General features: G+C 44.2%; 1 protein-coding gene across 2 annotated transcripts in view; it reads left to right on the forward strand.

The window, feature by feature from the left end:
* The window catches only part of AFF3 (ALF transcription elongation factor 3), a 576,292-nt gene that overhangs the window by 510,910 nt on the left and 51,829 nt on the right, over positions 1-13,553 (forward strand). For both annotated transcript variants that reach the window (XM_037056780.1, XM_037056779.1), the window contains one exon: positions 7,086-7,272. In XM_037056780.1, coding sequence (XP_036912675.1) covers positions 7,086-7,272 — 187 coding nt within the window. The remainder of the gene's footprint in view (positions 1-7,085; positions 7,273-13,553) is intronic.

A 13,553-nucleotide genomic window follows, 5' to 3' on the forward strand; every position in this document is an offset into this window, starting at 1 on the left:
GGTGGTGTTCTGACATGGTCTGTAGCTGTCCACTGGTTTTGCAGGCTCTGGGGTTCCCAGAAGGTGTAGGCCAAGGTCAGCCACCACCTATGTTCTATCTGTGGCCAGTTGGCATAAGCTATAAAGTGGTTTGCTGGTGTCTGCTACTTGTGCTGGGCTCAGAGGTGCCCAAGTACCACCAGGCTATGAACCAGGGCCAGCCGCTGCTAGTGCTGGGCCTGAGGTCTCTTTGAAAGACGTACAGGGGTTTGCTGAGGCCAGCTGCTGCTTTTTTTGAGAGGATTTAGTAAGATCCGAAGCATGAGCCAAGACAAGCTATGTATATGGAAAATCCACTGTTAACAGCTTGGGTGGGCTTATAAGTTGGGTGGTGTAGAGCCTCAGGGTAAGGCAAACAATTTGAGTCAGGTTGATGGAATCTCAGACATCATGTCCTTCACTCTGTGGCTGCGGGATAGGGCTCAGAAAGGGAACAATGGCTGCTGCCAGCAGTTGTCTGGGAGAAAGCTGTCCACAGCTCTTGCCCTGGTGCCAGACACTTCAGTTGCTCCCTATATGCCACTGGTGCCTTTCAAGCTGCTGCCCAGGGCCGGAACTCAGAGGGAGTAAGTCTGAGTAAGTCTGTGTGTGGGCCTTTTAAGAAGAACTGCTTGGGACTCCAGCAATTTCTTCTACCAGATCAATTCCCACTGGTTTTTACAGCCAGTAGTTATGAAGACTTACCTTCCTGGCACTGGAACCCTGGGCTGTGAGCCCTGGTATGGACCTCACTTCTGAGATATTCCTCCCGGTTTTCATCTGCCATAACATGGGTGTGGAACCAGCCTGTTCCATATGTCTGTCTCTTCTCTTCCTACCAGTCTGAATGGGTGTAGTTTCTTCTTTAATTCCTTAGTTGCAGGATTTCTATTCAACTCGATTTCTAATGGTTCTGAATGGCGGTTGTTCTCTAGTTCAGCTGTAATTTTAATGTGGTTGTGCAAGGAGGGGAGGTATGTTTACTTACACCACCATCTTGAAGCATTGCTCTCCAAGAAACTCTATTTAAGTATAATAATACAATAGGTTGAAAGTAAAAGAATGGAAAATATATACTATGAAAACATGAATTAGAAGAAAGCCAGAGTGGGTATATTATTACCAGATAATGCAGACTTCACAGCACAGAAGAGTGCCGGGGACGTACTAGGACCTGACGTACTGGTAGAAGAGTCTGGTCAGCAGGAAGACATAGCAGTCTTAAACATGTGTGTAGCAAACAACATAGCTGGAAAATATTCAACCAAGAACTAATAAAAAAGTTTGGCAGTTTCTTTGAAATCTTATCCACCAATTATACTCTTTGGCATTTGTTCAGAGAGTGAACTTGTACATGCACATAAAAACCTATATACAGATCCTCATAGCAGACTTATTTGTAATAGCCAAAAATTGGAAACAACCAGAACGTCCCTTAATGGTTGAATGGTAATAGTGAGTGGATGGTTAGATATCCATACCATAGAATCAGTAAGAAAATAACAAGCTATTGACATAGTCAACACTTTGACGGATCTTGGCATTATACCAAGTGAAAAAAAATAGCCCATCTCAAGTGGATGTATACTATGATATTTAAGTTATTTCTTAATAAATCTCATGTAAACGAATGCACACCGTATGGTACCATTTATTTAACATTCTTAAAATGACAAAATTTTAGAGATGGAAAAAGGATTAATAGTTGCCAGGGGTGAGAGGCAGGTGTGACTCTCAAGGAGTAGCAAGGAGACCCTCATGGTGATGGGACCGTAGGACTATGCACACACGGCCCCATTGTCAGTTTTCTGGTTTCAGTGTAATACTATAGTTATATAAGATGTGGCCATGAGAGAAACTGACTGAGAGACACATGAGATGTCTCGACTATTTTTGCTGCTTCTGGTAAATCAGTAGTTCTTTCAAATTTTTGAAGACTGTTAAGTAACTGAACTGAGAGAGTGATTATTTTATTAACCTCTTGTTACTCCTAGTAATCTCAATCCCTGAGAGAGCTAAAACTCCCAGTTGTGGTCTTCTTTGTTCCTAGCTTTTACATGGAACCATCTGAGGCATTCAGAATGTGCAACAAATAGGGCATAGATCAGGGGTCTCCAGCTGGTCCTCCACAGGCCTCACCTGACCTACAGATGTGTTTCATTGTGAAAATACAGTAGAACTTTTCCTTGTTGGAACTTTTCAGACTGGTCACTAGCATTTAAAATCAGGAGATTTGATATAAACATCAGGATTTGGGGCTTTCCCTGAAAGATCAAAAGACTTGGTAACACTGGTCTCTCATTTCCACCTGGCACAGAAATGTTGGCATAAAGAGCAGCTTTAGACCAGACTGGGCTCTCCAGTTTGACACCTTCTCTGCCAGGTGTGCTCTCATTTATCGTCATGTGTTACGCATTTGTTTTCCTTACACCTGGACACTTATTCATTTATACTACTTGCCGGTCCCCTGTAGGTTTTCGATTTGTAACCTGTAATACAGATGGTAGCTTTCTAAAGATATCAGTTCTATGAAATCCTAGGCAGCCCCAAAGCAACAGAAAAAAAATACACATGTGTATATATGAATATCTCATGGGCTACTTGAAAGTATAATAAAATACTTTATATCAAGAATCAGTTTTACACACTACATCAAGAATCATTATTTTATTAAGTCAGTATTAGTTGAGAATCTATTTATGTCAGACTGTTTACTAGCTTTGGGGATACAAGAATAATTTAGATTATTCCTATCCTTAATATGGTAAGGGCTGAAGTAGAGAAGTGGGCAGTGTGCTGTAGGGGTTCAGGGGAGGAAACACCCATCATGCCTGGGGAAATTCAGGAAAACTTTACACAGTGGGGTAGCTTTATAACTCAGTCATAGGGCGAGTAGGAGAGAACCAGAAAATGGCATGTGCAAAGGCACCCAGCTATAAACACAGATTGTTCAAATGATGAGAAATTATTATGGCTGAGGTTTAGGGATGGACTCATTGAAGTGAAGCTGGAGATCTGATTGAGACGAGACCATGAAGGGCTTCAAAAGCCATGTTTTAACAGAAGAATTGTTCCTGCTGATAACGCAGAGAAAAGAAGTATTTTAATGCAGGTCTAGTGGTCCTTTCAGTTTCAGGTTTTTTGGAAGATAATTCTAGCAATGTGAGCCCTCTTGTGCCAGCTTTTACCATTTTCATTTCTCATAATGTGATTATAGTTTTAGATCAATCACTATCAATAAAGATGCTTTCAATGCAGGAATACTGTTGCCAGAGGACTGATTACAGTTTGGCAAGCCTTTGTTGAGTTCATACTAAGTGCTGAGTGAGAAGGTGCTATAGCCTCTTCTGTAATATTATTATTCATTCAAGATGTGGATGCCCACAAGGTGCAAGACACCATGCTGAGCATCAGAGCATCCACACAGAGCCAACCAGGCGGCAGAGTGCCTGCTTCCTGATTGCTTGTTGGTTGAAAGTTTATGGACAACTGCAGATGTTTATCCAAGCCCCGCAATATACTTGGCAGGAGGAACACCCTTCACTGTAAGATCCAGGATTTGTTATTTAGTTTCCAGGTCTTTTCTTTTACTGTCTGTGTTCAGACTTAGCCCAGGCCAGATTCTGCAAGGAATGTGTCACTACAGCCAAAGGAAGGTACATAGCAAGTAGGTCAGCTAGAACAAAGCCAGGACCCTCAAAAAAACAGGAAGACAAAAATTAAATAAACCACCCAAGAGAGAACTGAGCTTACATCATAGCATATGAATTTAGAGTACATTTAAAGAAATGGTCTCTGAAAGAAAAAAATGTTAAAATTGGAAGAGCACAAGAGGTGCTGAAATGCTCTTAAATATTTTTTATTGGAAAAGAGAAATTGTGACCTTTTTGAAAGGTTAAATGCTTTAAAGAAACTTATTAAACTAGTGATGGATTTTTTTCCTTTTCATTGAATTTTGTGGTAGATTTTTTCCTATTGATTTTTTTTGATTCAGTAGTCACACTGACACCCACTGTGTGCATGCTAGGCTGGGTGACACCGAGACTGACTCCGGTCTCCCTGATGTCCCCCTGTTGGCGTGCTCCATGACAGCCTGTTTCTGGAGTGGCACAGGGTCCAAGAGCTCTTGTGAAAACTGTCTGAGGCTGCGTCATCATGTCAACCAACCTGCTGTAGTTTCAGGGGGAAAATTTTTTTTTAATTTTTAGTTAAGTTAATTTTGAAAAAATATTTTTGGTATGTAAACATGACAACTAGTTGGCATCCTAAAATTTTAAATATATATGGCCTAGTCTTCTTTCAGGAAGGTCTTTCCAGTACATATTTTTCCATCTTCCTGATTCTGTGTCTCCAAAGAGCCCTCCTTGTGTTAGTACTAGTCTGCAGTGACGCCCGTCCCATCTGGCTTCCTAGTCTGTATCTGCCACCGTCCCCGCCGCAGCTGCTGCAGCAGAGGCACAGCAGCTTCATGCCCTCGTGATGGGAGCACTCAGTCCCAAGGCCCCGCACAAAGGCGGGTTCCTGCAGCAGCCTGCACAGAGATGGGGTGGTTCTCTAGATCCCAGAACTGGGGCACGAGAGCTCTTCAGGCTCCCACCCTTAGCATGATCCTTTCTGGTGACATATTCTCTACTCAGACCACTGAAGCACAAATGTATTCAGTCCTGACCCCAGACCCATTGTAATCCTCACAGCCCTTAAAGCAAAGCATGAAGAAAACCCTAAATACTAGGCTCTCTGAACTGTTTTAAACACAAATAATAGTTGTGCCAGTAAAACTGTCTTTTTAAGTGAATTTCCTAATTTAAGGAGGGAAAACATGAAAGTATAAGGGTTTCCTGCCAGTCTAATTCAGATCAGAGATCCCTTCTCCTTGGGTGAGTGTGTCTCATGCCTGTAGAACAGCAGTCATAAAAGGAAGGCAGCCCGGTAACTGCTTAATGGACGTTTTCCCAGAAATCAAAGTGCTGCTTTTCAAAAGACAGTTGGTCGCTTTGCGGTGCAAGCTCCAGGGAACTCCAGACACTTCACGGCTTCTGCAGCACACGTGCCACCCAGGCACACATATACCCCATCACACGCTCTTTGTTGTTTGAATTAAAGCTGGCGGAATGGACCAGCATATAAAACCAATCAAAATGCTCTTTGTTCATCTCAGTTTCCCAGTCTTCAGCAAATGTCATCTAAAGTGTGACAGGGGGACATACGTCTTTCCTCCACCATGTGTTGCTTCGCTTTTGAGGGTTTTCTGATTTGGGTTTGGTTTCCTTAATGGGGGGAGGTGTTTGAATTATGAAGTTTTTTTCCCCCCAGTGTTTTGGGGCCTCCTGACAAACTATTAATGTGGATTTCAGGTGTTCGTGTTTGGTCAGAGCCCAATAGTCCTTTTTTGTTGTTTTTAAATGGCTGTGTTGAGAGTAGCCATCTCAACTTTGTCCACAGAAAAGATGGATTTTAGTTCATAAAGGAAGAAAGCAATATTGCAGGCCTCTGATCAGGAACCTTTCCTCCCCCGCCTCTGTCTAAAGAGCCTGGACTTCTCACCCAACACCAGACACAAATGAGAGGCTTCAAAAGAAATCACTGCAGCTCAGGCAAGGCCTAAGTAGGCGGATGTGGCCTGACATTGAAGAATTTTGTCAGACGATAGGTGTGGATTGTGACTTTGGTGGGAGAAATAAAAACTACTAGGGAAGGTTATGTTCCAGTCCTCTCTTTCTCTAAGCCTTCAGTTCAGAAGGTGCTTTTATTTTCAGATATATCCTGCAAGACAGTTTTCTGTCTTGTCCTGCTTCTTGGAGCTGGTTTCCAATGAGTATTAACCCCTCAGCTCCCACCTCAGTGCGCCCACACTAAGTATGTATAAGATTCTGCCTTTGGGCAGAACATTTTGTCAGAGATTTAAGGGGCCAGTGCAAAGCGTCCTTTCCCTTGTCCAGGCTGGACTGCACTGAAGACCTTAAACCTGACAAGCTTTCCGCCCCTTGGCCTTCCCTAATGTCCAGTCCTGCCGAAGCAGTCAGTGGTCACAGTTGGAAGAAGCAAGCAAATATTTGCACGCTCAACATAAAAAGTGTAATTACTGCATTTGGGGTTAGAATATGATCTCAAAAGAACAGATTTAGATGTTTTTCAATTGATGCAGACTTTGAAGATGTTGAATTTTATGTGAGTACCAAAACTTTCTTCTTGGCTCAAACACTCTTTGGATAGCTGTCTGCTATTTGAATTTTTGTGGTTAATTAATTACCATTAGAAAAATGCCAGTTTTTCCTGTTCTTTTTGAGTGTGTAACTTGAATATATAACTTCCCAGCAAATTGCAGCATGAATGTGAACATAAAGGATAATTTGAAATGTTGCCATAAGCTAGCCACTCTACTGGGGTTGCATTTTAAAATCTGGGAATATATGAAAACGTGTAAGTGGTGGATCTCCAGTTCTTAAATAAAGAAGGGAAATTATCGTTTATTCAGCAGAAGCCAGCTCCTGTAGAGGCGACGGCGCTCGCTCTGTGGGCAGGAAAGGGACAGCAGAGATATACAACGGCTGGTCCCACGGCCACGGAACCTTCCAGGAGCCCCTGAGAGCGCAAAGCAGAACACTGTGCCCTTCTTCACGGCCCATGTCCTAAAATAAAGAAAAAGACATTTTCAGTGTTTACAAAGCATTTCAAGCATTTTGGCTATCCCCGCATTTCTGTACATGATTAGACTCGGGGGTGCATTTGAAAAGGCGTTCCCAGGAGCAGCAGCAGCAGCAGCAGTATGGACACAGTCATTCTGTGTCCACACATTGCCTTCCCTTCTAAAATGGCCACACAAATAACATGCCGGACTACCAAGGGGCGCCAGCTTTTAGCCCTAGTCTTATTTACATATACGTAATGTTGTTTTAAGCATTAGGATGCCTTTGACCTTGATTGCTCTTCAAGTGTCCAGCGACGGTGGACAGATGTGTGCTCTGTGCCTTCCCTCGCTTTTGGTGGGATGACAGCTTGCTCGGTGGTGTTTTGTGTTTGCTTACTTGGCTTTCCTCCCCTTTCCTCCGGGCCCCGTGGGCTGGCAGTGCCTCGGTCCAGCAGGCCGGCTGCAGAGCCTCGGTGCCTTCCAGCAAGGGCAGCAGCAGTGGCAGCAGCAGCAGCGGCAGCAGTTCCTCCAGCGACTCAGAGAGCAGCTCCGGGTCTGACTCTGAGACGGAGAGCAGTTCCAGTGAGAGCGAAGGCAGCAAGCCGGCCCACTGCTCCAGCCCCGAGGTAAGACCCGCCCTGGCCCTGAGCCCCAGGAGCTGAATCTGTCTGTCGGGTACACTGCTTCTGACCCCACCCGACCCCACCTGTAACAGCCAAGACCCTCAGGCCACCCTTCAGGGTTTGTGTGGGGTCGTCATTTTCTCTACTCTCTCCCCTTCTCAGTCCTCTTTATGACAGAGCTTCCTTGGAAGCACAGAAACTTCATCTTTCATTGTCCAAAAATCTCCATCTTGATTTCCAGAAATTTCCAGATGTGCTGTAACTCTCACTGACTGGAAATACCCCTGTGGGTCAGGTCTCCCTAAGGGTCAGCAAGGCAGTAACCACTATGGCAGTTTACTGTCTGCACAGTGTGGCCGCCCATAAGTCACGGGGAAGGAGTTTTATGGATTAGACATGCTAAGACTGTACATTTTTGCAGTTTATCATGGATTAGAAGAACAAGAGCTATAAGTATTAATAAAAACCTCCTTAACTGTGTTTTCTTTGTGAAAATACAAAAAAAAGGAAAATTAGCATCAACCTACAAATAACAATGAAACCTTTTATAGCTGCATGAGTACCTATGTGGGAGATTTAGATGCCTCATATAAAAACATTATAAGGTACCAATAGAAACATTGCTTTTTCTACCTTAAAGGGGAAAGGAGAAAATTAAATAGTATTTCAGATCATGTGGGTTCTTGGGTGAGTGGTTAGGAGCAAATTTCTCAAGTCCGTGGCTCTATAAGGGCCAATTTTGAATTCTAGAGGAGTAAAAATACAGTTTCTTCTTGAGTGTAGAAACAGTTGACATTACCATGGATCTTAGGATTTAGGATTTAAATCTTATGGATCTTATGGATCTTAGGATTTAGGATTTAAATCTTATGGATCTTATGGATCTTAGGATTTAATTTTTCACCTGACAACCCTGTGTATCACTTTGGGGCCCAAATTTCTTAGGAGGCTCTGAAATAAAAGCAAAGCTACTTATTCGAAGCATGGCAGTGAGAGAGGCACACGCGCCTATTTCCAGCTTTTGCACCTGTGCCGTAGGACACTGGAAAGCCACCTTGGTTTTATCTGAAGTCCATAAAGTGGCCCTTAGATTCCCTCAGGATCTTCCCCAGTGTCCCCTCAGGAGGCTGGGCTTTTTGCGGGGGCACTAAGGGACCCAGGGAGGTAATATTCCCCACAATCCCTTCTTCTCCAGCACCTTTCTGCTCACTGCAGGTGCTCTCCATTCACCCCGAATGAGCCATCTCTCCTGTGCCTGTCTCCCTTTCCCACAAGGTTCACCTCCCGTCTATCTGTGGCTCGCTCGTGTGCGCTCTCTTGCTCTCTCTCTCTCTCCCCCCTCCCTCCCTCCTTCCTTCTCTACCCCCTCCTCTGTACCCTCCACCCCATAATAGGGGGAAGTCTCCTAGCAACATTAACCTATAAAAACCATAGGTTGATATAACCCTGACTTTTCCCAGAAACTAAATTATTATTCCTTCTTTATAATTTGATTCATTCATTCATTTACTCATTCACTTATTCAGTATTCATTCCACAAATATTTATCGAGCATCTACCACAGACCTGGGGCCCAGCTGTAGGATACAGCAATTACCTGACATCCCTGTCTTCCTAGAGCTGGCATAATAATGGGAATAATTTGAAACAAACAAAAAAAAACCATCAAGAGTTCAATAAAACAAAGGAGTTTAAACAGTCTTCTTCAAAATCAACTTTATGCTGTAATTTGTTGAGAAACTCCAGAGTAGTATTAGTTATAAGAAATAATTGGGCTTCAGGGATGTTTTAAAAGCCACGGTCAGTAGAGGTGGATAAAAAGTGTCAGTGCCTGTGAAGACCCCCATCCAGATTCTTCTCTGTGACTTTGAAGGTTAAATTCATGACCAGTTGAGTCTTATTTTCATGAATGAAGCTGAAACCTAACCTAAGAGGTACAATTGTAAGATGCTTTAACCAACTCCTTTCTAAATGTTACTGAGATCATTACAAAGACTTGAACTCCTGGTGATAAGAGGAAGCTTTTGTCATTTCTTGCAGCAACTGTTACAGGCCCCTAGCTAAGGAGAGGGAGCTCTACTGAAGCAGGTTTAAAAGTTCGAGTCGCCTGAGGCCACATACAGTTTTCAGTTTCATGCTTCTCTGTGCAGAGAGAATGCGGAAGTGGCAAGTGAGGTGTTCGCCTCCCTGCAGGTTACTTCTTTCTGCCGAAAAGGAATGTCTTAGTTGGGGTAAAAGTAAGTTTTCTTTTAACATTTTTCCAAGATTCATACAGACACATGCCCTTTGGAAATAAAGTGAATTTGCAGAATGAACATTGCAAAGAAAGGAAGTAGCCCAATAGGACTGGCCATCCCCAGTGTCACTGTTTCCCTCTGACTGAGCTGGCCCAGGTCACTTTACAGAGAGCAGTGAGGCTCGTTTTCCTGAACCCCACGTGACAAGGGAGCTCTGTGCAGCCACACACCTCACATTTCACTAGTTTATGCTGCTTAGAAGCAAAAGGTCTCCGACCCTCCTTTTCCCTCCTGGTAACATCTTGATGTAGGGGAGTAGGAGGAGGCCCTCATGGTGTTTCAAGGACCTTGTGTTCTCCCACTCGCCATGCCAGCACCAGAAACCTGTGGAGCTCCACTGAGTTTCACCTGAACTGCCCTTCCCAGCTGGCTGCGGACACAGGCAGTGGTTGTGGACGCGAGTCCCTGTAGTGGAATGCCTTGTCTGCCCGCCAGGCACAGAGGAGCCACTGCAAACACTGTTTTCATCTCGAAGATCCTCTCCCTGTGGCCTGATGTTTTATCAGTCTAATTGTTTTCACGTGAATTTCATCTTCTTCCCTGGCATGGCTCATCCTTTCGCATCAGAGCTTTGCAGGGGAAACTGCCTTCCCCACAGCAAGCACGCGTACGCCTGCACACAGAGCTTCCTCAGACCTGTGCCATGTGATTTTGAGAAGGACCAGGATTAAGTAGGTTTAACCCATCTCTATACTGTAAGGCTTCACCCAGCCCATAAAATTGCTCAAATAAACTGTGCTTTCCCTTGTACATTTCCCAAACTTACCTGATCATGGAAATCTTTCTTGTGGACTACATGAATTAAAAGCACATTTCGCAAATGCTGCCCTAGATTGTTCTTGAAAATCGGCGAAATGTGATGCAAGTTATTCATTGAGTGAACAAGCTTCCCCGTAACATGGCGTCTGTGAGGTACATGGCAGTGGGTACTGTGAGGGATGTAGATGAAGCAGGGACTAGGGTACTTAGTGGGGGGCTTATACGTGAGTCAGAGCGCAGGTTAATCAAGGAGGAGAGTAGTGGCTGAAAATACAAAGCAGCGAGCAAGTCACAAAATGGTGGGCAGAGCCCTGATGGGGGGCTCAGGAAGTCAGCCATACCAGCAGTGTGCCAGAATATGAGCGTCCCAAGCACTAAGTTTCCCCTTTCACTGCCACTTAAGTCTTCACAGTTAAGCTTCTTTGGCCACATTTGCCCCCAAAACGGCAGACATTCCTATGCTGCCTAATCTGTGAGGTTGTTCTAAGGAATAAACTATAAAATTTGAGTGACAGCCTATTGTGAGTTGTTCTTAGGAACAGAGTCATAGCAATCTGCCTCCCTAACCTACTACAGACTCTGCAGGGGACACAAAGAAACAGAGACCCGGCTCAAGCCTGAAAGAAGTGTTGGCTTGTTAAAAATACAATATATACACATGAAATGAGTAGGAACATCAAAAGGTTACGAAGTTGCCCTGGCCGGGCAGCTCAGTTCATTGGAGCATTGTTCTGTATACCAAAAAAAGGTAGCAGGTTCCATCCCCAGTCAGGGCACATACCTAGGTCATGGGTTCAGTCTCTGGTCAGAGTGAGTATGGGACGCAACCGATCAGTGTTTCTCTCCCTCTTTCAAATCGGTAATAACCTCGGGTAAGGATTTTTTTTTTTTTAGAAAAGTTTGTACAGTTGAAAGTAATAGAAGACACAGTTACTATTTGGAGAGTTAGTAGTATTTTCCAAAAATCAGACTTAATTCTATCATTTTAGGTTGGAGACCAACATATCTCTAGGGAACAAGGTCCACCTTCCTTGAAACTACACCAGGCAGTAATGGAGATTAAGCCAAGCAACAGGGGAGAGAACCTGATCTTTAAACCTAGACAAACAGGTTTAGTGTCGGTGGTGCTTGATAGCTCTGCAGCTTTGGACGTGTTGCTTAACCTCTCTGATTCTCATCTATAAATTAGGGAGGATAATATTTCTTCTCTATGTGGATTAAGTTAGGTGGCATATGTGAAGTGAGAGATACATTGCAAGTGTTCCAGCAAGGAAAGATGACCGTAAGGTGATGGATACCCTTGAACACCAGCCCAAGAAATTTGGATTTCGTTTGAGAGGCAAAAGATAGAGCCTTGAGAAAGGAAGTATGATTTAGAAGTGTATTGAAAATGATACTTTAGACTGATTCTTCAGCTGTGAAAGTGGGGGGTGGGGGGAAGACCCTAAAGCACATCAGGCAATGGGCACCATACTAAATTTATTAAATTCTCCCCTTTGCTGTTAATGCTCCCACCAGGAAGTCTCGGTTTGGATCCCTGTGTGCAGCTGTGGTTTGACTATAGGCAATCATCAGAGGTGTGAGCTAGAGAAGGTTCAGGATGGTGGTGGAGGGGAGGCAGTGTTAAACTTGGAGGCAGGGCCAGAGTGAGGGCGTGCTCTGCCCTGTTTTCTCCCCCTGCCAATGTGTCCCTTTTCTGCAAGAGGCCCCCATCAGGCTCCATTCCTATTTATTGTGCCCCATTTGTCTAGGGAAGCTGAGGCACGCAAGTCACTGACTTGTTGGTGGTCACATAATGAAAGAAATGGGAGTAGGAGGAGACAGTAATAGAAGTCATAAATTGTTTACCACCAAATTAGCTTTCAGCCACACTCAGCTATCTCGGGGAAGGTGAGAGCTTCCCCTTGGCAAAGAAGCTGTTCTGTGCCCTGCCTTCTCCAGTGCATGCTTCTACTGCTGCAGTATGTACGAGATGTGCTCTGTACAATCATATGTTCCTTTTCTCCAGAGAAGCCAAAATAAAGCGAGGTCAGAATTTGCATTCAACAACTCAGGGGTGCCAAAAAGATCTTTTTGTTCTTTTGTATCTTACTCTGGAGCCCTGGTGCTTTTGGTGCATGAAAACAAAGCAGAAAGTCAGGTCAAAGACCAGACTCCCCACCAGGACCATGGGGGTGTCTCATCCCATACCTGTATCCCAGAGAGAAGCCTCTCCATCTGACAGGCCCTGGGCAAGGGCCTTGCATCCTCATGCTGGATTCCACTAAAATGTCGCTTGCTCTTCACTTGCTCTTGTCCTAGTCACTGGACACCCCGTGCTGGAGTTCCCTGAAGTGCAATTGGTCTCATTGGTTTTGGTTAGAAGAACTAACCGATGTCCATGGTCCATGCCATGGCTGTAGTGTATGGTTCCCACACACTCTGTGCCCTCTCTGTCTTGGCCCCAGGCCCCTCTCGCCCATCAGAGACTTCTCATCGTCCTGAGCTTTGCCCCACAGACCCCTCTAGACTCAGCTAGGATCCTTGTGTCTCCTCACTCCCCTCATAGGGTTTTGTCCCAAATTCTGCTCTTAATATGGACTTCAGTATTGGAAAATAAATCTTGATACATAAAAACAAGCTCTTGAAATTATTGTATAGAAAAAAAATGTTTTTCTCCTACAAGGGAGCCTGACTTGCTCTGGACTTGATCCAATCATGTTTGAAATGCAAAGCTAAGCAACATCTTCTTTACTCCTGGCTGATGTGTAGTCTCTGCTGAAACAGTGGATGCCGTGATCAGAGGGTGGGAGGCTGTCGGGAAGGAAAAATGCATCACCTTCACCACTCAGAACACTTTCCACATTTCAGATATAGTCACAAATTGCAGACACTCTGGCTAGTGTTCTATACTTATTGATATGCCTATTTTCTATTAATAATCACAGATGATGGATAAACAGACTTTTATCAAAAATCAACCAATCAAGCATTTACTCAGTTCTTAACCTTTTTATGAGACATAGAACTATGGCCTTCTCCTGGAAAAAGGCATCTGTGAAACATTTCACATTCTGTTAAGGGGCATTCATTGACCCTTTGGAACCAATCCATGGGGCAGAATTCAAAACCTATGATGTGCTGTTAGCAAACCTGCTTGCTGGTAAAAACTTTGATCATCACTTTCATGTCTGAAACATTGCTGGCAAAGTGGGGCGGAAGCAGGCCGAGGGCGGACTGACCGAGTCC

The sequence above is a fragment of the Sturnira hondurensis genome, unplaced genomic scaffold (genome assembly GCF_014824575.4).
Source record: "Sturnira hondurensis isolate 20B ecotype Veracruz unplaced genomic scaffold, ASM1482457v3 Scaffold0009178, whole genome shotgun sequence".
Taxonomy (NCBI): Eukaryota; Metazoa; Chordata; class Mammalia; order Chiroptera; family Phyllostomidae; genus Sturnira; species Sturnira hondurensis.